The sequence below is a fragment of the Hordeum vulgare genome, chromosome 4H (assembly GCF_904849725.1).
Source record: "Hordeum vulgare subsp. vulgare chromosome 4H, MorexV3_pseudomolecules_assembly, whole genome shotgun sequence".
In the NCBI taxonomy this organism is placed as follows: domain Eukaryota; kingdom Viridiplantae; phylum Streptophyta; class Magnoliopsida; order Poales; family Poaceae; genus Hordeum; species Hordeum vulgare.
Window position 1 is genome coordinate 102,766,875 of NC_058521.1, and position 26,067 is coordinate 102,792,941.

At 45.3% G+C, this 26,067-nt stretch overlaps 1 protein-coding gene across 1 annotated transcript; it reads left to right on the forward strand.

The window, feature by feature from the left end:
• The first annotated feature begins 6,511 nt into the window (after nt 1-6,511).
• Nucleotides 6,512-7,383, forward strand: LOC123446201 (basic blue protein-like). Its single transcript, XM_045122879.1, has 2 exons — nt 6,512-6,885; nt 6,979-7,383. Exons 1-2 carry the CDS (start codon nt 6,675-6,677, stop codon nt 7,182-7,184), a joined length of 417 nt encoding a protein of 138 aa, XP_044978814.1. The 5' UTR covers nt 6,512-6,674; the 3' UTR covers nt 7,185-7,383.
• The last annotated feature ends 18,684 nt before the right edge of the window (nt 7,384-26,067 follow it).

Sequence of the window (26,067 nt, forward strand, 5' to 3'; positions counted from 1 at the left end):
ATAGACCATATCCTGGGGACTACTCACACATCGAGGAGCAAGAGAGGTGAACCAGGCTTTAGTGTCATCCTTTAGAGAGAAAGGAAACAGCTTAAGGATATAGTAGTGGCGGATCTTCTCCTCATTAGTGAAAAGGGTGGCTATATCGTGTAGTTTTGCAAGATGGGCTACGAGCGTCTCAGACTCATAACCATGAAAAGGATCAGATTCGACTAGAGAGATTGTCTTAGGATCGACAAAGAATTCATAATCCTTATCGGTGATAAAGATAGGTGAAGTGGCAAACTTCGGGTCGTATTTCATACTAGCTTTCAGAGATTTTTCCTTCCACTTGAGAAGTAATTTCTCAGCGTCATAGGCATCCTTACACGCAAGAAAATCCTCAGCTATCTCTCCCTCCATAACGTAACCCTCAGGTATATCAGGCAATTCATATCTAGGAGAGCTAGATCTAGCAGGAGCAAAAGCAGATTCTATCACAATAGTATCGGCAGTTTCAGAAGCATCATGAGCATTGGGAGTAACTCTAGCAATATGAGCATCAAGGAATACCCCTAGTGGAACATCAGGCAAAGCATTATCTCTAGCAGTATCAAGCATATCATCATCAAGCAAAATAGCATCTCTAGCATCATCAGGCAAAGCAGTATCAAGCATAGCATCTCTAGCAGTAGCATCATAAGCATCATCAAGCACATGCGACATATCAAGATTTCTAGCAGGAGGTGATGTCGCAAACTTACTCATAACTGAAGGTGAATCGAGTGCAGAGCTAGATGGCAATTCCTTACCTCCCCTCGTAGTTGAGGGCAAGACTTTGGTCTTCGGATCCTTCAGATTCTTCATAGTGATCAGCAGATATAAATCCCAAGTAACTCAGAGAATATAGCAATACCTCCCCGGCAACGGCGCCAGAAAAATGCTTACTCCGTAACAGCAGACCTTCCCTTGCAACGGCACCAGAAGAATGCTGCTAGCACTCTCCGGCAATCGAAACTAGAAGAATGTTGTTGACGGTCCACCAGCGCGTGGGATCGTAGCAGTTTTCGAGGGTACAGTATTCGACCCAAATATGTTGATCGCCAAACAGCAGGTGAGAGGATACTCTCAAGTATTAGCAGCTGAATATGTCAGAATCAACCACACCTCAAAGATTAGTATCTACAAGCAAAGTGGTAACAGCAAAGTAGTATGATAACAACGGTGTAAGAAACGATCTGTTGACACGGCAGACTATTTCTAACGATTGTATCAATGGCGCCAAGTTTCCTTGTTGACGGAAGTTGTCAATTCCCGTCAACGACCAGCGAACTAAAATTGTAGCAGGTAACAGCAGTGTAACGAGCAATAGCAGCGGTAAGGAAAAGCAGTAGTGGCAGCAGTAGCAAGTAGCAACAGTAGCAAGCAACAGTAGTAGCAACAGTAGTAACAGCAGAGCAAGACAAGTAACAGTAGTAGTAGGACAAACTCGTAGGCAGTGGGTCGGTGATTTGTTTGGATGATATTCATCATGCAACAGTTATAACACGGAGAGATATGTGGCTAGCTCCCGTTCGTCAATGTGATGTAGGCATGCATTCCGTGTGTCATCATACGTGCTTAGGGAAAAGAACTTGCATGACATCTATTGTCCATCCCTCCCATGGCAGCGGGGTCCAAAAGGAAACTACGGGATATTAAGGTTCTCCTTTTAATAAAGAACCAGACCAACGCATTAGCACTTGGTGAACACATGAACTCCTCAAATTATGGTCATCACCGGGACTGGTTCCGGTTATTGTCACTCCGGGGTTGCTGGATCATAACACATAGTAGGTAACTACAGCTTGAAAGATCGGATCTAAAACACACATATATTGGTGACAACATAATAATTTCAGATCTGAGATCATGGCACTCGGGCCCTAGTGACAAGCATTAAGCATGACAAAGTAGTAGCAACATCAATCTCAGAACATAGTGGATACTAGGGATCAATCCCCATCAAAACTAACTCGATTACATGATAGATCTCATCCTACTCATCATCGCCCAGCGAGCCTACGAATAGATTACTCACGAACGACGAAGAGCTTCATGGAATTGGAGAGGGAAGAAGGTTGATGATTACGATGGCGACGATTTCCCCTCTCCGGAGCCCAAGACGGACTCCAGATCTTCCTCCAGATGAAGAACAGGTTGTGGCGGCGCCTCCGTATCGCAAACGCGACGAAATATTCTCTTTTTATTTTTTCTGGGATGAAAGGGAACTTATAGACCTGAGATTGGGGGCGGCAGAGCTGTGTGGGCCCCACAAGCTTGCCCACCGCCAACAGGGGGTGGCAGAGCCAGGGCTTGTGGCCCACTGGCCCACCCCCTCAAGTGGATCTTGGCGCATATATTTTTCATATTTTCCAAAAATGATCTCCGTAAATTTTCAGGACGTTTGGAGAACTTTGATTTTCGCACAAAAATAACACCAAGGCAATTCTGCTGAAAACAGCGTCAGTCCAGGTTAGTTCCTTTCAAATCATGCAAATTAGAGTCCAAAACAAGGGCAAAAGAGTTTGGAAAAGTAGATACGATGGAGACATATCAATATGTCACTCGATGCAAACATTTACGCTGAGGCCACATGCACGTCCACCTTGATGCACGGGATGACGTCCTTCCGGGGTTTGGAAATCATGGTTTGGGGCTGCTTGGCGCCCTTCTCCGGTGACGTCGCGGGCTCACTCCACCCTCGCTTGGAGCATCGAGTCGGAACAGCCGACACAGCAAGCTTGGCTACACTTGGAACCTTGATGCCGCCAGCATGGACCCAGAGTCCTCGCGTGCCTTGGAACGGGCCTCGACTGGAACTTCATCAGACAGGGAGGACTCTGCCTCGTCCCCACGCTCGTCGTCATCTCTTTCCTCGGATTTCTCATCATCATTGTCGCCTCCTGAACCTTCAGGATGCTCGGTTACTCGCCATATCAATTGGTGTGTAGTCGACTAATGGCACCAAGCTGATCAACGTTGTAAAAGCCTTCCGAGTGAGAAAATGAAGTTCATACGAAACAAACCAAAAGACGAAAATGGTAAAGTCACTCCGTTAGGACAAACAACAAGTTACCTCATTCGGTGGATTCTCCTCTACATAAGGGGGCTCCAGCCTGGTACCCCTAGGGTTGTCACGCACGAGGGTGACGGTCTTGAGCCTGGATTCCAGCTCCACCACCTCGAGCTCTTCTGGATGAACATGAATTGGATCATTCGGCCCCTCATACATCCACATGGGAGAGGTCGTGGCCTGGACGGGTTGGATCCTCCACTGGAAGAAGACCTCCAGCAAGTCCATCCCATTGACGCCCTTCCGCACCAGTGCGACCAAAGCAATCACCAAGATGTCTACATCTGCCTTCTCTTTCTTCGACTCGGTCAAGGAAGGGTTCGACTGCACTCGCTCCACCGAGAATGGCGGGTGGCCCGGCTAGTGTTGCCGACCGAGACATCCTGGCAGTAAAACCAGGAGTCCTCACAACCCTTAATTAAGTGAGGACAGAACATTTGAGGGACACTACTTTCCATGTGAGATGAATGTCTAAACCCCCGCAGAGCTGGACTACATTCGTCTTCTCTCCCTACCAAGAGGACTTCTTTACCATCATCACTCGACAAGTGAAAAGATGCTTGAACAACCCCCAATGCGGATGCTACCCAAGGAAGTTCTCGCACAAAGACAGGAAGGCAACTAGGTACGTGATGGTGTTGGGGGAGATGACGGAGCTGAGCACCATAAAAATCAAGAAATGCGCGGAAAAAGGGGTGCACAGGCATGGACATACCTTGCTCAACATGAGTGACGAGGAGCACTCGCTCATTTCCTCACGGCACGGGCTCGTGATGGCCCTCTTCCAGCAGGCGCCAGCTCCATGCGGTCACGGGCCCCTGGCTCTCCAGTTCCAGCACGTGGTTCTTGGTGACGTGAGACGTCAGCCAATTGCATTGGATGAAGCAGCACCCTAGTGCTAGAGGAAGACCCGCGTGAGCTCTTCTTCGCTAGCTTGGCCCTCGTGATCGCGCTTCTCATCATGTTACTCGGTAGGACGGACAAGACGTGCAGTTGCTAAGGCGGGGTGGCAAAGCTCTCAAACGGGGTGGCGGAGTTGGAGAGGAAGAAAGAAAAACCAGATGTGAGCGTATCGCGCTCTCTTTCTCCTTCTAAATCCCCCTTTTATACACCGAGCAAGAGATCTCCGACCGTCAATCAACATTCAGGGGAAAGATCGGCGAGATCCCTTGGGCAGCGCACCCGTTGCACGTGGTGAAATTCCAGGCAGAGAAACTCAAGCGTCGCGCCACTTTCCTCACTCACCATGACGCCGCCGTTTCCGTTCTCCCACGTGCGCGCCCTCGATTTGAAGACCGTGGAAACTCTGACGTGTTTCGTCCCGAATGGATCCTACGTCTCTTACAAAAGAACCAAACGTGTTGGCCCACCAAACACCCCGTCTCTCCAAAGGACTCCGGTCACTCAGGTATGCGCAAAAGTGGTCTGGACCCCCCCCCCCCCCCCCGAGGTGCGAGTGGGATCCGTCTTAACTATCATCTGACCACTCGGAGCTCCTCGCTTGCGAACATTCGAGCGACCAATCTCCCCGAGAGATGAGCAAATACAACCGAATGAAGACATCCGGACCAGTCCGGTCATTCTGAACGTTTCAATCCTGAATCCATAGTGGCTTGCTTTGGATCCAAGTGGAACAACTTTCAGCTGCTTTCCCAACGTCTCCGAGACACCGAAGACACCACGAAGTGACTTTCACTTGACCAGTCAAACGTCACCGATTCGGGGGCTACGGATGGGGTTACCTGCTAAGGGTAGGGCCATGGACCTGCTATCCAGGGCCCACCTAGGGCCCCACACAGTCACTAAAGTCCTAGGGCTACAAATGTAGATGAAGTCTCACTCGGATATACAAAGTCACTCGGGTAGCCCCGAGTCAGTCGGATGCGCACCAGCTTTCGGACCAAGGCAAGACGTGGACGACGAAGGAAGTGTAACGACCAAAGGACTTAACCTCTCATATAAATCACAGTGAAGCCCTACGTTACCAGTAACGCCGCAATTAAAGTTGCTGCTAACGGTAAATTCCGTAGTTATTGTCATTTAATGCCCTTGTTATGGCACATACTAGGCCTTACGAATTCTCTATAAGATGCCCTCGTGCTCTTGAAAAAGGGTCGGGCATTCTGTGTATTAACACCCCCATAAACAACACCAAGCCATTGGCCTCACGACGTAGTGTCTTTACCACCTCCGAATGTGGCCGAAGCTCGTATATCCAAGTGTTACACTTATGCTGTAGTTCGGCTCCGCTTTTTCAATCGTACCCTGGTACTATTGTCAGCCTCGTTTCTTGGGCACCGTGCGTGTTCCATTTCTTTGGATCAAATCGCAGTTCTGACCCTTTTTGTAATCTCTTTCATAAAGTGAACTCGACATGGAAGTATTTGTTGATTTGACCCTTTTGACAACGCTAGAGACCATGGTGTTTCTGCTCCATATGGAAACCCCTAGATAGCTTGCGTTGCCGCTCCATATAGAAACGCCTAGGTAGATCGCGTTGCATACCATACGGAAACGTTAGGGTATTTGGCGTTTCTACCCACGCTAGAAACATCATGTGGCTGGGCGCTGCTAACCTTGATTTTGCAATCTTGGCTCTTGTCTCTTTCTTGTCAGGTCGACTTTTCAAACCAGCGGCAATCTTTACTCCAGCAACGCCAACCCCGATGGCGTTGCTGCTTCTGCGTGAGCGCCTCGTGGTCCTAACCTGCTTGTTGACAATCTCTACTTCAGTAACGCCAACCCCCATGGTGTTTCCAGCCTGGGTACAAACGCAAAATAGCCTGGTGTTGTCATGTAGACTGCAACGCGAACTATTTCGGCGTTGGAATGTGGAGCAGAAACGCAAGCGAGACTGATGTTTCTACATGCAGCAGCAACACCACGGGCTGTGACGTTTTTAAAATAGTCAGATCGTGAACTACTTTCAGATTGAATTCAGTTTATGACACATATCGCTGAGAGGGTTAGAACAGTGCAAAAGTCCCATTTCTTTGGTTCTCGGACGACGGCTCCGTGGATCATGGATCTCGAATAGGGTGGCAGCACGACAACTTCCGCGCATCATTTGGTCAACTTGAGCTCTAGCTAGCTAGCGACGACACACACGCCTGACTTGTGGAGCGATTACTGCACACGGCAGGAACTGTCGGTGCCCAACAGTCGTACAAGAAACAAAAAAAAAACCCGTAGACAGGTTTCGTGAACTCCGCCAAACATTGTATTGGCAAACGCAGTGCCCATCGATCACATGCGCTCCTCTCTCTTATCCAATGTGAGGATTAATCAACAGTACGTACCGGCCAAATAGGCGCGTCAATAGTCAAAGGATGGATGCACTGCACAACGTGTCATCACGTGCCATGAATAATGCGTTCATTCCTCCCCCATAGCAGTTCCAGTTCTCAGCTTTCCATGAATAATAGGAGTAGTAGTTCACGTCCACAACGCACGGACGCCGCGCCCGCGCTATAAAAGGCAACACGGCGAGGGCACCACTCCTGCAGCCGAGTCTTACCAGGCAGCAAGAGAGAGTGCAGTAGCTGGTCTCTCTGCCGACAAACTTGTACGCGCGGCAACGATGGCGGCTGGGGGAAGAGGCAGTGCTGGCAGTAAGGCGCTTGTCGCCGGCGCCGCGTTCCTGTGCGTGGCCGCGGTGCTCCTGGCGGCCACCCCCGCCGCCGAGGCGGGGGCGACGACGTACCTTGTTGGCGACGCCGCCGGATGGACGCGCAACGTGGACTACGGAGGGTGGCTGGCCGGCAAGACCTTCCGCGCCGGCGACGTGCTCGGTACGTACCTCTCTCTGCAATGCACGTGTGCGAGTAGCCTTCGACGACTTATCCCGATCTGACCGTGCCGCGTGCGTATGTATGCATGCGCAGTGTTCAAGTACAACAGCACGTTCCACGACGTGGCGTGGGTGAGCAAGGGCGGGTACAAGAGATGCATCGTGTCGCCCAAGGGGTTCGCCCCGGTGTACCGCAACGGCTACGACGCGGTCGGGCTGCCCAGGGGCACGCACTACTTCATCTGCGGCGTGCCGGGCCACTGTAGCGCCGGCATGAAGCTCGCCGTCACCGTCTACTGATGATTCCATCGTCGTCCACCTCCGGAATGCATCGGGTGGCGTTGACCTAGAAGTCGCTCATCGTCCTACGTCGGGCTGGCGTGTGCAATTTGTGTGTGTTTGCTTTGCGATTTGTGAGTTTGGCGTATGCATCACATGGAATGAGTAAACCTGATGTTTTCTCTTGTAATAGGCGAATGCTTAAACTTCTCTTGCGTCATCTTGTCGTCTTTCAAATCTCTAAAGATGCCATCTCAAATCGTCCGCATACGTCTTAACCACATTGTTCGAACGTGCTTTGTCATAAAACAAATGTGAATCGATATCGGTCCGTCGAGCGGCCCGGTCGCATTTTAAAGGGCTTTGCGGTAGTTCCGTCAGCAGCCCTATAGGATTTTGACACTTCCGACCCATTAAATCCCTCTTGCGATCTTATTTCGTTCTAATATATTCCTTCTTCCCGTTGTTCTACATCCGCACTCTTCTTATCCGACGCCGTCGTTGTTTCTCTTCTGTCGCCACGTAGGGATTGTCGGACCTCCGCAAACAGTACCGACGTGCCTCGCTTGACTTTTACGACGACGTCGTCCACCCAGGACCCGTCTGTCGTCGGGTACACTCCTCCTTCCCTGTCGACGACATCCATGGCGGACACTGTTGAGTAAAAGATGATTTTTAATTAAACTAATCCACGGATAAATCACAAGCATGACATTCATAGTAACATAGAGATGTTGCATTTTTTTTCATGCAAGCACATAGTACGCTAACAATAGATACATCTATGTATAATGCTAGTAGTGCTACAACAAAAAATAACAGGAGCGGAATAAGCGTGTTATACCATTCAATAGGCGAGTTGACCATAGCCGCAGCAGCCTCCTCATCGCCTTTCGTCGGCTTCAAGCTTCTCGACGGTCACACGGTCGGCGTCGGTTGGTGGAGACATGGTGATGACGAAGGCGATGTAGACGTAGAGGAAGCAGTCGAACGAAGGCGAGCACTCATGTAGCCGCTCCTCAAGAATCCAATTGCCCCTCACCCATATAGGATCCGAAGAGGCAGGGTTTCAGAGGCCCGTTCTCCCGTAAACCGTGTAGCGGTAGCAAAAGGAATGAAAGGGGCAGTTCGCGTGGAGCAGATGTGAGTTGCTCATTGCGGCTAGGTTGGTCGAGACCTCACATATATATGCATGTATGAGTGGAGGGAAGTGGGCTAGACCCACGTCCGAGTCGACAATAACCCACGATCCAATGTCTCATAACGTGGCACCTCTGTTACGAACTCTCCGTTCCTGACCGGCAAAAATAAGCGCATAGATATGAGCTCGGTTCGGCTCAATCTCGCAACCCGCGACACGTCATGACTAGGCAAGGAGGTGGGTGGCGGAGGAGGAGTGCGCGAGGGCCTCTTCTCTTCTCAAGCTTCAATAACACGTGGAAGGGAATCCCTTAGAAGGAGGTCCAACTCCTTCTCCACTAGCGGGGTGGGACTAAAATTCCGACCACTCCTTGTCATGGCACCTACATGGGCCCTTAGAGATTTTCAGTAATTGTTGGATAGGCCTAAAGCCCACCCCATATTTCAATTATACCCCACCAGATCTCGAGGACCCATTATGTCCTCTGTTCCAATCAGTGTTTGATATACCGGTATTTCAGTGAAGACCTGTTAATGTTGAGTTTTACCCAGAGCACGTAGTTACACTCCTTCAGAATTGAACAATAGACTATGCCTTGAATTGTCAATTTGACGTAAAGAAATTTCACTAGATGTCTTACTAGTACTAGGCTTATTCATGAGCTTACTAGAGTGCTTACATATCAACTTTAGAAGACATTAAGACATTAGTCATCGTATCATACAATATCCGAGAGTATTGCATCTCCAACGAAGCAGGTAAGTAAAGTTACTCTCCTCAGTTCACCACTAGCTTGTTTTTCCGAGGTCCTACTTCACGGGATCTTTGATCATATAGGTTGGGTCACCACCATGGCAACTCATGTGGGCCTCATACCCATCTCCCTCAATGCATTATCTATAACAACACGCGATAGCCCTTTAGTAAAGGGATCTCACAGATTCTTAGCCGTTTGGATATAATCCAACTCTATCACTCTGGAGTTTCTCAACCGCCTAACATCTTTCGTTCTCATTCTTATATGTTTGTTGGACTTCATGTTGTCCTTTGAACTCTTTAGTTTGACAATAATTGTCTGATTATCGCAATTTAAAAGGATAGCTGGAACTAGCTTCTCAACTACTGGCAAGTCCATCAAAAGATCTCAAAGAAATTCTGCTTCGACACCACATATGTCTAATGCTGTTAATTCCACTTCTGTTGTTGACGTCCTTAGGATCATTTGCTTGCAAGACTTCTAAGAAACAACACCACCTCCAAGGGTAAACATATATACACAGTAGTGGCCTTCATCTCATTAGCATCAGAGATCCAGTTCGCATCACTATAGCCTTCAAGTACCGTCAGGTATCCGGTATAGTGAATTTGATGGTTCATAGTACCTTTCAGATAGCACATAATTCTTTGGACAACATGGCAATGTACATCACCAGGATTGGTAAAAAACTGGCTCAATTTGCTCACATCAAATGCGATGCCAAGCCTCATTGCGCTTACTATATACATTAGTGAACCAATAGTTTGAGAGTGTCTCGATTGATCTTTAGCGGTGCCTTTGAACTTTTGAATTAGCACACTAGGATCATATGGCGTTTTAGAAATTTTGCAGTCTGATTATACAAAACGATTCAAAATCTTCTCAACATAATGGGATTGTAGAAGTGTAATCCCACCCTCATCATCTCTCAATAGCTTGATGTTCAAGATAACATCAGCCACCCCAAGGTCTTTCATGTCAAAGTTCAGAGACAAGAATGACTTAACCTCCTCAATCACTTTGAGGTTGGTTCGAAATATTAGTATGTCATCAACATACAAGAAGACTATAACTCCTTCGCCCCCACCTTGGCGATAGTATACACATCTATCATCTTCATTAACAACAAAGCCAACAGATGCAAAGTTGTATTAAACTTCTCATGAAATTACTTAGGTGCTTGTCTCAAGACATATAAAGATTTCTGCAAATTACACCTTTCCTTACTGACCATCTATAACAAAGCCATCTGGATGTTGCATGTAGATTTCCTCATCTAGATCTCCATAGAGGAAAGTCATCTTAACATCAATCATGTGGACGAGAAGACCATGCGAGGCTGCCAACGAGAGTAGTACTCGAATGGTGGTCAGTCTAGCCACATGTGAATAAGTGTCAACGAAATCGTCTTCTTCTTTCTAGGCATAACCCTAGGCCACAAGCCTAGCCTTGTACTTTTTAGCTTTACCATTGGGCCTAAGCTTGTTTTTGAACACTGATATATCTCCAACATATCTATAATTTTTTATTATTCCATGCTATAATATTATCATTCTAGGACACCTTTTGGGTGTTTATATACAAATAAATATTATTTATGAGCACTAACCTATTAACCTAGTGCCCAGTGCCAGTTCATGTTTTCTGCATGATTCTGGCTTTCCAGGTTTACAGTACCAAACAAAGTCCAATTGCCCCAAAACTTTTTTATGATTTTTTCTGGACCAAAAGAAGACATGGAAGCTTCAAGAGGAGACCAGAGGCCACACGACGGAGGCACCCCATATGAGGGTGCGCCCAGGGGGTGGTCGCACCCTGATGTGTGGTGGGACCACTAGCACCTCCTGACATCCATCTTCGTCCTATAAACTCCAATACATCCCCAAAACCCTACAGAGCCACCAGAAACACTTTTTCCATCGCTGCAAGTCTCTTTTATGTCGTGTTCCCATCTAGATCCCTTTTCAAGTGCCCTGCCGGACGAGGGATCGATCACGAAGGACCTATACATCATCCTTGACGCTCCCATGGTGATGTCTGAGTAGTTTACGACAGACCTACGGGTCTGTAGTTAGTACCTAGATGGCTGTCTCTGTAACATCCAAGATAGAATACTACCCTTATTTGGGGTCGAAGGCTTAATAGGGATAGAAGCACATCTCGGCGTTTCGCTAGTATAGACATCATTGCAAATACATTTAAAAGAGGAGATGAGTATATGAGTTGGCTTACACTCGCACATGCTAAATTACAAATCTACACAATCATCCATTCAAACATTCATAAGAGCAGGGTCCGACTATCGAAGAAATCAAACGATAAAACAAGGAAGTCTATCACGCTAAGCCCAGGAGATGACCAAGAATCCCTTTACCCATCCTGATAGGTGACGTACATACGCCGTCTCTCCTCATCATACTCCCACTGGAGCTATGGAGCATCAATTGCATCAACATCTGCTATACCTGGACCTATTGTGTTCTAGTAATGAGCGAGCCACGGGGATTCAACAATCTCATTGACTAAGATATCAACACTAATCAAGTTATTAGGTGAGGGATGGTTAAGTGGTGAGGTTGCAGCATCACTAAGCATTTATTTGGTGGCTAACTTACGAGTACATGAGTAAGATGAGAATATATGCAATTCGATCGATTACTAATTATGATCAAGAGGTGATCATGAACACCTACTTATGTCAAAAATAACCCCATCGTGTTCTCCTTCCGAACTCCCTCAAAAATACACGGTCAAGGTTACTCACACAGATGGTGTATCTTAATTGAGGTTACTTCGACTTTTCTATAACCGGATGTAAAAAAAATTCCAATTTGCCACATAATCGCGGGCACGACTTTTGCAAAGATTTAGCGATGCACGGGTGCTCCATGACTTCCATCACTAACTAGCCACAAGCTGCTCTATATCACTTCAAACTAGACATAGACCAAGTGATACGTCTCAAACGTATTGAATTTTCAAAATACTTTTGCTATTGTTTTGGCCTCATTCTTGCATGATTTGAATAAAACTAACCCGGTCTGACGTTGTTTTCAGCACAACTGCATGTATGGTTTTCTTGTGTGCAGGAAAATGGATTTTTAAGCTTCCCGGAAAATTCCAATAAAAAATATAGAAAATCCAAGAACCAGAAGGAACCTCGGGCCAGAAGATGGGCCAGAGGGGAGCCACAGGGCCTCCAGGCGACCTGTGGGCACGGCCTGCCCCCTGGACGCGCTTGGAGGCCGCCTGGGTGGGGTCCACCTTCTCTGGTGCCCTACCTTGGCTCCTATTTTTACCCGTGATAGAGAAATCCTAGAACAGAAGTAGTTTTGCAAGTTCTCGACGCGGAGCCGCTGCCAGCCGCGGTTCTTCTCTGGGAAAGCTAATCTAGAGGCTGCCTTGGCCTTCAGAGAGGGGAAATCGTCGCCATCATCATCACCATCACCACTCCATCATCCTCCCATGGCTTCCCCCATCATGTGTGAGTAATTCCCTACTGTAGGCAAAGGGGATGGTAGATATTGGATGATTAGATCATGTAATAGTTCGTCGGATTATTGGGGCATGTTGCCTATCATCTACTATGGTGTTTATCATCTTTGCTACTACTTGTTACTTTTAATGCTTGTCACTTTGGGCCCGGGTGCCATGATTTCAGATCTGAATTCATTATGTCTTCATGAATATATTTGTGTTATAAATCCTATCTATGAGTAGTATGCACCAATTATAGTCCGGAACCGGCGATCCGAATGGTGACAGCTTGGGACACCAAAGGGGATAGACTATAGTTTGAGGATTCCATGTATCCATTGATTGTTAATGCTTTGTTCTGGTGCTCTTTGATAGGAGCACCTTAATATCCAGAAGTTCCTTCTGGACCCATTGATAGCGGGATGTCAGGACAAAAGATGTTGTGCAAGTTTACATGCCTAATGTTTGATATTTGCCTAGATGATCATTAATGTTTGGTATTTGCCTAGATGATCATTAATTTTGTATGTGCCTTGCCCCAAGTTCAATACATGATATCTCTCATCCATGACCAATCATCCATTTCCCTAGCCTACAGTGTTTTAATACTGCTAGTTATAAGTTGCTTTACTCTCGCCGTTTTACTTTCGTTGCTTTGCCACTATTATTTCCGTTACCACCATCACTCCCATATCACTGTTGCTACTAATATTTCGTTGCCAAGCAAGTATCTTTCAGGTGCGGTTGAATTGACAACTCAACTGTTAAAGCTTATAAATATTCTTTGTCTCCCCTTGTGTCAAATCAATAAATTGGTTTATCTTACCCGCGAAGACTGTTGCGATCCCCTACACTTGTGGGTTATCAAGACCATTTTCTGGAGCCGTTGCCGGGGAGCATAGCTTTATTTACAAGTCTACTTGGAGTTATTTTGCTTGCTGCGATTTATTCACTATGGGTAAGAAAGGATACCCCAAGGTTCCGATTTTACCATCCACTACACGAAAAGGCACTATTCTTAGTACTAGCACTACGCTCGATTCACCTTTCGTTATGAGTAAGTTTGCTTCACCACCACCACATGCTGCTTCTACCAAGTATGTCACTATGTCTGATACTTTTGATGATGCTTCTACTACTCTTGATGAGCCTGGTTTACTTGGTTATTTTATTGATTCTCATATTGCTAAGGCTGCTAAGCAGTCTGGAATTGAACTTCCTGTTACACGCTACCCCATTGGTAGATCTTTTGGTTACCCAGACTTGAGTGGTCTCAAGGAAAGAATTCTTGATGATGATTATATTGAACTTGATGATGATTTATGCAGGGATCTTACAGAGTGTGCTGACTCTGACCCTGCTTCTGTTAGGAAGCTGCTTGAAAAGCATTCTATGAAGAACAAATCTACTCCTGATCCTAAATTTGCTTCATCTCCTATTTGCATTGAGGATGCTGATTTTGATTTCTCTGTCGATCTTTCCCTTATATCCACAGTTGAAGCTGACCCCTTTTATCACAGAGAAAATGGTGATGCTATTACACACCTTACCAAACTCACCGAGTTGGGTGGCTTATTCACTACAGAGGACAAGAAGAGAAACTATTATGTTACTAAGCTACTTCCTTTCTCTTTGAAGGAAGATGCTAAAGTATGGTATGATGCACTACCATGTGGTTCCATTAGTAGTCCTCAAGATTTAGCTCAATCTTTTGTTGCTAAATATTTTTCCTGCTCATAAGGAACATGCTGCTTTACAAAGAATATATAACTTTAAATAGTTGCAGGATGGGCACCTCCCTAAAGCTTGGGGGAGGTATTGCACTTTACTTAAGGCTAGACTGGTACATGGAATCCCTAAGAATGAATTGCTTGATATATTTTATCCTGGTCTAACAGATGAATCTAGAACCTATTTGGATAGTTGTGATGGTTGCGCTTTTAGGGAAAGAACACCAGACAATGCTAAAGAATTAATGGGCAAGATAGCTAAGAATCATGATGATTGGTCCGTTCCTAAACCACCTCCACCACCAAAGAAGAGAGGTATGCTTTTCTTGAGCCCCGAAGTTATACGAGAAGCCAAGAAGTCTATGAAAGAGAAAGGTATTAAAGCTGAAGATGTGAAGAATCTACCTCCGATAGGGAAATTATGTGAGCCTACCACTCATCCACCTATGGTAGAGGTACACTCTCTTGTAGAATTCAATGCAAGTGACATCCCTCATGGTAAGCCCCCTGATCAATGCTTAGATGAGCTTGGTAATTTCATTATCAAGCATGATAATTCCCTTTAATGAGTGGATTCAAAGCCAATTGCATGATAATTCCCTTGCTATAAAAAGTTTGCTTGATGTTTTAAGTAGAACTGTTAATGATGTTAAAGGTCTTGTTAAGCATTTTCTTATGGTTCAAACTCAGCTTGAACAAATTTCTAACGTGAAAAAAGATTTGCTTGCTAACAGTGCCAAACAAGTTGATACAGAGGCATATGGTATAAAGACCAGAGGAGGTACACACACCCAGGACCCTCTCTATCCGGAGGGGCATCCAAAGAGGATCGAGCAAGATTCTCAATTGCAGGAAAATGACAACTCCAATGATCCCATAATTGATGAAGAACCTATTGTTGATCCTAATAGTATATCTATTTTCGATGATGAGATTGAATATGGTGCTGAACCTGATAAAGATAATGAGAAGAATGATCCTCCTGAAGTACAAGAAAAAGAAGCACCCGACAAGCGTAAGAGGTATACTAGAGAAGACTTTGTTGCAAGAATACATGGGAAGGAAAGAGAACCATGGGTACAGAAATCAATGCCCTTCCCAGGTAAGTCTTTCCAAACCAAAGAAGAAGAGCATTACAATAAATTTTGTCAATGGATGAAACCTCTTTTTCTTCAAATTCCTTTGACCGATGCTATTAAGTTGCCTGTGTACTCGAGGTATATGAAAGATATTGTTACTAATAAAAGAAAAGTTCCTAATGAGGCAATATCTACTATGCTTGCTAATTACTCTTTCAGTGGTAAGATTCATGAGAAGCTTGGTGATCCAGGTATACCCACCATTCCTTGCTCCATAAAAAATAATTATGTTAGAACTGCTTTATGTGATCTTGGTGCAGGAGTGAGTGTTATGCATTTCTCTCTTTACAAAAGGATTTGTCTAGATAAACTAATCCCTATAGATATCTCTCTTCAAATGGCTGATAAGTCATCATCCGTTCGAGTTGGTATTTGTGAGGATGTTCCTGTTGAAGTTGCTAATTTCTTGATCCTTACTGACTTTGTTGTGCTTGACATGCCCGGGGATGGTAGCATGTCTATTATTCTTGGCAGACCTTTTCTTAACACCACCGGTGCTATTACTGATTGCAATAAAGGGAAAGTGACTTTCAATGTTAATGAGAAGAAGCACACGGTATATTTTCCGAAGAATATTGATAAAAGGCATGGCCTTAACTCTATTGAGAATATTGATACCGTGAAGGTTGGAGAGTGGGATTGCCCTTTACATGTGCACCACAAATTCAAAACCATTATGGTGGGGACAATATCCATTGAAATAAAGGTACCATGATTGCTTTATAAGAAGTGAACCTTTTTGCTTGATATAACACCTGTTTGGTTGTAAGACTTGATCAACCTTGCTAACAAATGCGTTTTATATGAGTAGAAATAGAAGCTTGTCATGTTTTCATTTCCTTTATCTTTCATCCTCTTTGTTGTACCAGAATTTTATGTTTTTTGAAGCTTCATATGTTTAACCATTGTTTCGAGCTTTCCGGAAGTTTTGCAGCTTTCGGTACTTTGATTTTTTTTCAAAAATGAAGTTGTAGAAAAATTCCGGAAAAATTATAATAAAAATTTGCATCAAATAAGAGACGCACGGGCACCTGGAGCCAACCAGGGGGGGCCACCCTTGGTCCGGGTGGCCAGCTGGCGCGGGCAAGCCCCTAGCCGCGCCCATAGGGCGCCTGGGCCCACCTGGTCTCTTTTCCAGGTACTTCTTCCTCCCTTCTCTCTCTCTCACTCCAAAAATCCCGATTTTTTCTCCTAGAGCTGGAGTTCTTGCTGTTCTTGGTGGCAAATTTCGATCTCTCTCTACAACCCATCATTTGCATTGAGAATTTGAGCATTTGCTCCTTAGTTTGTGACTCCTCCACCTCTCCAATTAGAATTTTGATTGGTGCTGTTCATATGAGCTTGCATGCATGTTTAGAAATTTATTTATGAAGTTTTGACGCTAGTTTATGCATCACGGAAGTGAGTAGAATAGTTTGCTCCAACTCATTTTGCTTAAAACCTCCATTTTTGTGATGAACCAAAAATTTCAGAAATGAGTTTGTTTGGAAAAGCAAAAGGATGGCTTGGGAGGAAGAGACACGAGCCTATCGATAGACTAAATAGAGCTGCAGCTTCATCCTCTACTATGAGGACAAGTTACAATGATGATATCGTGTAACCGGAGTTGCTCCACGAGACGGACAAGGCACGTGCCATGACATACCCGTGTTCAGATTTCCTTACGGCGACATGTATTAAGGATAAGTTTGATAATCTCTGTGCAGCTACAGGTTTGACATGTCTCGTAACACGACGTGTGCAACAATATCCAAAACCCACCTATTATTTTGTCAACTGGTTTAGATATAAAGATAAAACTTCCATGATTGAATTCATATTATATGAGGATGTTTTCACCATGTCTTTGGCAGAATTTTGTGATGTTATAGGTGTGTGGAATGTCGGGAAGACGAACAAAATGAAAGTTCAGCCCTACGAGCTGAAATCCCTATTCGCTTCCCTTTGCAGTAAGGACCCGCGAGACATTCACCGGGGGAAGATCTCCAGCATATTTTTTCCCCACATCAGGTATTTCACATACTATATTGCTCGAGGGGTGCTAGCTCATGATAACAGGAGCAACATTTCGGCTCCGGATCTCGCTATCTTGACAGCCGCCCTCTTAGGAGATATCACGTATAATATTGGTGCTTTGATTGCTCGTCGCCTCATCGCTAACATCGGCAAAGGGGCTCACTTTGCTGGCTTTTATACCACGCTTATCGTCGAGCACCTTCGGCGCACTGTACGTTCGTATGATGTGCCTTTTCCATACATAAACTTTGATCTTACCGCTATGAAGATGCATGAGTTTGTTACCAGGACTTCCGAGTTTGGTAACCTTGTTTATATCATGAGATTTGGCGAGCTTACTACTCGCTAGATCCGTCTACCTGCACCACTTTTGTTTGATTACACTAGCAGGAATGGATGGTCCTTCACCTCGATTTAGCTAGACGAGTTCGTGATCCAGCAGCAGTTCCACAACCCTATGGGGGGGTTGTTCCCGAGGAAGAAGAGCCTTCTTCTTGGGAGGACAGTCGGGCATCAGTTTACGCGCCCGAGGCCACGTATGATTCTTGGAGCTACCCGTACCATTCCGGAGGCAGAGGGAGCTCTTAGATCCCGTAGTAGCCGAGCTCAACTTAGGCCAAAAGCCTAAGCTTGGTGGAGTATGTATCCTTCTCCCCTTTCATTGTATCATCCGTGGTTTCCTTTTAATCTTTTCAGAGTTTTTTCCTTTTTTTCTTTCTTTGCAAAAATAACAAAAAAGTTCTCTTTTCTATTGCTTTCGCTTAACCTTTGGAAAACCCAAAAAGATTTTCCTTTTCTCTTTAGTTTGCTTTGTTGGCAGAGTTCAGCTCACGTCCATGTTTGCAATTGCACTTGATTATATCTTTCTACATTCGATCATGCAAGTGACGATGCAATAATGACGAAGATCGAGGGAAGGAATGCAACAAGTAAAGCCGGTATGAACTATATTTGTTTCTACTTTTGTACATATGCATGTACTTATGATCTGGAGACCAGCTTGTAGCGACATAGTGCTATGATTATAATGCTTTCCCAGTAGTTCATGCTTTCTTTGTGACTAGTCTCAAATAGCTGGAGTGCATAATGTGTTACTGAAATGATTAGCATGCATTGCATTGTTCATGGTTTGGCATATTGGAGTGGTATTTCCCTTCGGAGAATTTTTGGATTGACTTGGCACATGCTTACACATGTCTATGACTAGAAGTCTATCAAGCCTTGATGATCTTTTTATTTCATAATAGTTATATCACTTTCATGCCCGATTCAATGTTGCTTTCTCACTTTGCATGATTATGACCATTATTGCTCTCTAGTTGGTCGCTTCCCCGTCTTTTGCTAGCCTTCACCTGTACTAAGCGGACTAACTGCTTGTGCATCCAAAATCCTTGAAACCAGTTGCGCCATATGAGTGCACCATACCTACCTATATGCGGTATTTATGTGTCGTCCTAAGTAAATTTGCATGTGCCGTATTATGAATTTTCAAATAAATATTTTGTTTTGTATGCCCGAATCACTCATGTAGCGACTAGGGGCTATCGGTATCTTCCATGCTAAGTGGGTTATTCTCAAGATATGTGTTGATTCACTATCACTCATGAGAAAGTGGCTGGTAACCGGGATGCCCAGTTCCATGTCCAAAAGACAAATCAAATTTAATGAAACAAAACTCCCCCAGGATTGTTGTTTGTATGGACGGTACCCGTAGATTCGGCCCGCCGTGGAGTGTGATCGATTGGTGGAGGGGGAGTAAAAAAATTACTATTCTGTTTGGGAACTGCCTATAATGTATTTAGCATGGAAGATATTTGAGATCTCTTAGTTGTTATGTTGACAATGAAAGCATACCACCCAAAATTTTGATTTATCTCTGTTTTAAAATTTCAAGTTCTAGCACCTCTGCAAATCAATGCTTCCCTCTATGAAGGGCCTATATATTTTACTTTACTGTTGAGTCATCCCCTTCTTATAAAAAGCACCAACTATAGAGAGCATATTGTCATTCTGAGTATAATGTGCATTGTCCCAAAGTACCACATTGTTTTCTATATGATTGTGATATTACTTATTCTGAAATGTTTATTTCTAGTCTCCTTTAAAACTCCGAAGGAGCATATGCATTTATGTTTTTCTTCACTCATGGGGGCTAGCGGGACACCACTCTAGTATGTCCGACTCATGTGCATTGTGATCTTGTTATGATTTTCAGTTGCATATTATTCATTCATAGTTGTTTGAAACTCTTCACATGATCGAAGGATTGCTTCGTGCATTGTCTTTGTAGCATTGCTTCAATACTCGTTGCACTTGTTCGTAGTGCATGCTTATATACATCTGATGAAGCAAAAGAGTTTGTCAAAGTTTTCTTTTTCGCGTTCAGTTCGTTGAACTGAATTGCTTGAGGACAAGCAATATGCTATGCTTGGGGGAGTTGATACGTCTCAAACGTATCGACTTTTCCAAACACTTTTGCTATTGTTTTGACCTCATTCTTGCATCATTTGAATAAAACTAGCCCGGACTGACGTTGTTTTCAACAGAGCCGCCTGTATGGTTTTCTTGTGTGCAGGAAAATGGATTTTTAAGCGTCCCGGAAAATTCCAAAAAAGAGAAAATCCACGCAACGGAAGGAACCCTAGGCCAGAAGATGGGCCAGAGGGGAGCCACAGGGCCTCGAGGCGACCTGTGGGCATGGCGTGCCCCCTGGCCGCGTCGGGAGGCTGCCTGGGTGGGGTCCACCTCCTCTGGTGCCCTCCCTTGGCTCCTATTCCAAGATCAGAAGTCGTTTTGCAAGTTCTCGATGCAGAGCCGTTGCCACCCTCGGTTCTTCTCCGCGAGAGCTAATCTAGATGCCTTGGCCTCCGGAGAGGGAAAATCTTCGCCATCGTCATCACCATCACCACTCCATCATCCTTCCATGGCTTCCCCCATCATATGTGAGTAATTCCATGTTGTAGGCAAAGGGGATGGTACAGATTGGATAAGTTAGATCATGTAATAGTTTGTTGGATTGTTGGGGGCATGTTGTCTATCATCTACTATGGTGTTTATCATCTTTGCTACTACTTGTTACTCTTAATGCTTGTCACATTGGGCCCGAGTGCCATGATTTCAGATCCGAATTCATTATGTTTTCATGAATATATTTGTGTTGTAGATCCTATCTATGAGTAGTAAGCACCTATTATAGTCCGGAACCGGCGATCCCAATGGTGATAGCTTGGGACACCAAAGGGGATAGACTATAGTTTGAGGATTCCATGTATCCATTGATTGTTAATGCTTTGTTCCGGTGCTCTTTGACAGGAGAACCTTAATATCCATAAGTTCCTTTTGGCCTAGTTGATATCGGGATGGTAGGACAAAAGATGTTGTGCAAGTTCTTATTGCAAGCACGCACGACTACCTCGGGATACATGCCTAAAGTTTGATATTTGCCTAGATGATCATTACTTTTCTATGTGCCTTGCCACAAGTTAAATACATGATATCTCTCATCCGTGACCAACCATCCATCTCCCTAGCCTACAGTGTTTTAATACTACTAGTTACAAGTTGCTTTACTTTCGCCGTTTTACTTTTGTTGCTTTGCCACAATTATTTTCGTTACCACCATGACTTCCATATCACCGTTGCTACTAATATTTCGTTGCCAAGAAAGTATCTTTCACGTGCGGTTTAATTGAAAACTCAATTGTTAAAGCTTATAAACATTCTTTGGCTCCCCTTGTGTCGAATCAATAAATTGGGTTATCTTACCCACGAAGACTGTTATGATACCCTACACTTGTGGGTTATCACCAAGGTATCCTCGAAATCCCAATGCACAAGACGTTTGAGAAGGTTAAAACAAATCCAGAAAGACTACCCGGCAGGCTAGATCCCAATAGGAGTCGCCCGACAGGCACTAGATGATGAGATAGGGTGCATGGCCTGATAGACATTGTCAGTGTCAAAACCGGAAGATCTCGGGTAGGGGGTCTCGAACTGTGGACCTTAGATCGATGGGTTGTAGGAGCGAGGGGGAGACAATGTTTACCCATGTTCGGGCCCTCTTGAGGAGGTAAAACCCTACATCCTTCTTGATTATAGTGATGTGGATGATTACACAATCTACCTCGAGATCGTGTGTACTAAACGATAGGTGGAATAATCCCTCTACACGGACGAGGACCCCCGGGTTATATAGTCACCAGGGGGCCTAGGGTTACATGCAACCGACCTAGTCTACTTTACTTGGTCGCCATGCCGGTCTTCGGGGTTCTCCTTCTTGAATACAAGACAATCGCATAGTCCGGCCCATCATAGGCACATCCCATCAAGCCGATCTCTTCACAGTAAGCCGACTACATGAGGACCCCTTAATCTCAGTAGCCCCCAAACTAGCCTTCAACACCAATGTGCAGGGTCTTCAGATGATTACGCCCAAAGTGTTTGGCTTGTATGGCGAGTTACTTCATCTCCTCCAAAGAACAAATTATGGTCTTGGTCTTCTGATGGCTCACGATTACCGAAGCGTCGCGGCGCCAACTGCTTTTAATCTTGCACAAGGATTAACAATATTTGTCAATTCTCACATCCTTTTGCAGGGGAAAACACCTCCGGCAATCCTTGATGGAACCATTCCTTATAGCAAGAGGGGGTAGTCCCCTTTATAAATAGATCAAAATCCGTCTTGAGGCCCCATCGCATCTTAGCCTCGCTAAGAAACCCTAGAGCTCTTAACACCCCTGGAATCATTGTTGGTTCTTCTTTACACCTTCTCGGTCCCCTTCCAGAGGACTGGACCATTTGTTGTGTCTCTCCCCTCCGCCTGCGCGAGCTTGAAACATAGGGATATCTCCCCCAATCAGATCTGCACCCACTCGCATTGGTTTGATCTCCATTGATGGGAAGGCCTTCACGGAAAACTTCCCTTCCCCGCACTTGGGAGAGTGGGTTTTCCTTATTCACTTCCTGCTGTGCAGGGTGGGATTCTCCATTCACCCCTTATTAAGGGATTTATTGTAATTTTACGGGTTGCAGCTTCACAATCTCACTCCCGGTTCCATCCTTCATATCTCAGGCTTCGTGGCCTTATGCGAGATGTTCTTGGGTTGCGAACCCCACTTTGATCTCTGGAGAAGGTATTTCTGCGTCATTCCTCGAACCAGAGGAACAACAATCCTGGAAGTGGGCGGAGCTGATGTGTGGCGTATAGCCGCCACAAGATACTCAATTAGGACACCGAAGGAAGAACTCGACGAGTGGCCTTCCCGAATACTCCGTGGATCCTTTTAAGAAGCGATTTAGATGGAGAATCACTTCCAAGAGGAGAGTTCCAAAGTAAAACATCTATCTGCTAAGGTTAAGGTGTTCGCTCATTACAGACTAACCATGATTGATGTAATGGTCGTGGTGATTACCCGGTGCGTCAAGCCGCTCCAACAACGTACACGTCCCTTGTGGTGTTACAACGGGACGAGCGATTCCACTCGATCTAGAAGGCAAGGCCCGAACGACTAGAAAGCCTTAGCGGTCATCCTCGCTGGTCACTTAAAAGGGGAAAAAGGAAGATTTTACCCGCCTCTTCACCATGGACGGCTATTCGGTATACAACCCTGTCGAATACATAAGTGTGCTAATGTTCAAAGTTTCGCGCGTTTACTCGCTTTATGTTGGAAATATGCCCTAGAGGCAATAATAATTTTTTTTATTATTATATTTCCTTGTTCGTGATAATCGTTTATTATCCATGCTAGAATTGTATTGATTGGAAACTCAAATACATGTGCGTATACATAGACAACACACTGTCCCTAGTGAACCTCTAGTTGACTAGCTCGTTGATCAAAGATGGTCAAGGTTTCCTGGCCATAAGCAAGTGTTGTCACTTGATAACGAGATCACATCATTATGAGAATGATGTGATGGACAAGACCCAAACATTGCATATGATCGTGTCAGTTTATTGCTACTGTTTTCTGCATGTCAATATATGTGTTCCTATGACCATGAGATCATGCAACTCCCGGACACCGAAGTAATACCTTGTGTGTATCAAACGTCGCAACGTTACTGGGTGACTATAAAGGTGCTCTAGAGGTATCTCCAAAGTTTTCTGTTGGGTTGGCATGGATCAAGACTGGGATTTGTCACTCCGTGTGACGGAGAGGTATTCGGACCCACTCCGTAATACAACATCAGAACAAGCCTTGCAAGCAATGTGACTAAGGAGTTAGTTACGGGATCTTGTATTACGGAACGAGTAAAGAGACTTGTCGATAACGAGATTGAACTAGGTATGGAGATATCGACGATCGAATCTCCGGAAAGTAACATACCGAAGGACAAAGGGAACAACATACGGGATTAATTCAATACTTGACATAGAGGTTCAACCGATAGAGATCTTCGTAGAATATGTAGGAGACAATATGGACATCTAGATTCTGCTATTGGTTATTGACCGGAGAATGTCTCAGGTCATGTTTGCATAGTTCTCGAACCCGCAGGGTCTGCACACTTAAGGTTCAGTTACGTTTCCGTATAGTTGAGTTATAGGTGTTGGCAACCGAAAGTTGTTCTGAGTCCCGGATGAGATCCCGGACTTCACGAGGAGCTCTGGAACGGTGTGGAGGTAAATATTGATATATATATATATATAGGAAGTCCTGTTTTGGTCACCGGAAAAGTTTCGGGCTCATCGCTAGTGTACCGGGAGTGCCGGGAGGGTACCGGGGACCATCAGGAAAGGTGTCATACCCCGAGGGGCCTTATGGGCTGTGGGAGGATACAAACCAGCCCCTACTGGGCTGACATAAGCTCCCACTAAGGCCCATGAGGTTTGAGAGGCAAAAAACCAAAGGTGGAAAAGGTGGAAAGTGTTTCCAAGTGGAAAGGAGGAATCCTACTCCTAGTAGGATTGGAGTAGGACTCCTCCACCTCCAATTTCGGCCAAACCTTGAGGGTTTGAGGCTGCCTCCTCCCCTCCCTACCTCCTATATATACTAGAGGTATTGAGGGTTTTTGAGACACACAATTTCGGCCACGTCCTACCCTCTCCTCTAGTTTGTAGTTCTTCCTCTAGATCAGATTACTGCGGTGCTTAGGCGAAGCCCTGCAGGAATAGCTCACTACCATCACCGCTGTGCCGTCATGCTGCCGGAGAACTCATCTACTTCCCCGTCTCTATTGCTGGATCAAGAAGGCGGGGGTCGTCATCGAGCTATACGTGTGCTGAACGCGGAGGTGTCGTGCGTTCGGCACTAGATCAGGATGGATCGTCATGGGATCGCGGGACGGAATGCGATGAGATCGCGGGACGGGCTGCGATTTGAATCGCGAAGATGTTCCACTATATCAACCATGTTATATACGCTTCCGCTTAGAGATCCACGAGGGTATGTAGATTCACTCTCCCCTCTCGTAGATGATCATCACCATGGATAGGTATTGCGTGTGCGTAGGAATTTATTTTTTCCCATGCTACGTTCCCCAACACTTTATTGTTTGATTCATAATTTCTCACCCTCCCTTGCATCCCTCGAATCGCTGGATCGAGACATTAAAATGTCCCGTGCCTAAGCCCGAGGACTATGGCCATGACGATCATCCTCGGTTTCATGAAGACTCGTACCTTTCGATCAATTTTGAGGACAGGGTGTTTTACCAGGATGGAGTTGACGAACATAGGGTAGCCCTTGTAGCCAACAACCCTTGTTCCCTTCCCTCTTCGGTGAGTAAGAGTAAAATGACGGCCAAACGAGGGGCCGCGCCTACGGGTCGTCGAAGCGCTCGCCGAACCACTCCCCGGACAAAACCGGCCGGGGTTCTGTCAAACGAGGACATGATTCCCGAACAAAAGGTGGCGGGAGAAAACTCATGTGTTGCTCCTTCGGGAAAAAGGTATATGGTCCTACTTATATTACTTATGATGATATCTTTCCTTCTATACTTTCATGACCTTCAACCGACCAATGTAGGAGACGCGCGCAACCTTCCCCGTACGATGATGGTGTCGAGGTATTAGGTAGTCAAGCAATCCCTAGAGCGTCGACGGACGCAGGACTACCGAACACGGGACTGCTCCCTGAGTGTTCGGACGGATTGTTGGTAACTAGCTCCGAATACGAGAGTGCAATGAATCATCGGCAGTGGAAGGAGGCACTACGTCATCCTGTATTTTCCGAACAAGAGTTTAAGGCTCTCAATTTGGCCGATGCGTACATCGGAGCTGCGCGAGCCGGCCTTGAAGTGGTTCGACAAGCGTTTGCCCGCCTGCAGGTAAGTTATCGACTTTATAATATTTGAACAAAAGTTCGGACCCAGTAGCCCCCGAGCTATAATTTGGTCGGGACGGCTGAATTAAGGGTCAAAGTTAAGTACTTTTTTAATCTGCGGGCTTTGAAGCAGGAAAATGAGAGTTTGTCAAAAGATCTCCATCAGAGCCATGGTGATTTAAAGTCCAGTAGGGCCGAGCTGAAAGATGCGAAGAAATTTACTAGAGAAGCCCATTGTAAGGGAGTTAATTTGTGGTATGCTGAATTTGCTTAAAATATAATAGCAAATATGCCCATGCGTTGCAACGGGAGAAACAAACTCTCTCATCTCTTTTGTGGAAAACAAACGATACTCTGCTCAACTAAAGCTTACAATT

Excerpts from the sequence above, each read along its gene's own strand:
- LOC123446201 (XM_045122879.1), top strand. The coding sequence starts at position 6,675 with ATGGCGGCTGGGGGAAGAGGCAGTGCTGGCAGTAAGGCGCTTGTCGCC. Across the intron at positions 6,886-6,978 it reads CCGCGCCGGCGACGTGCTCG|TGTTCAAGTACAACAGCACG; the intron begins GTACGTACCTCT and ends ATGCATGCGCAG.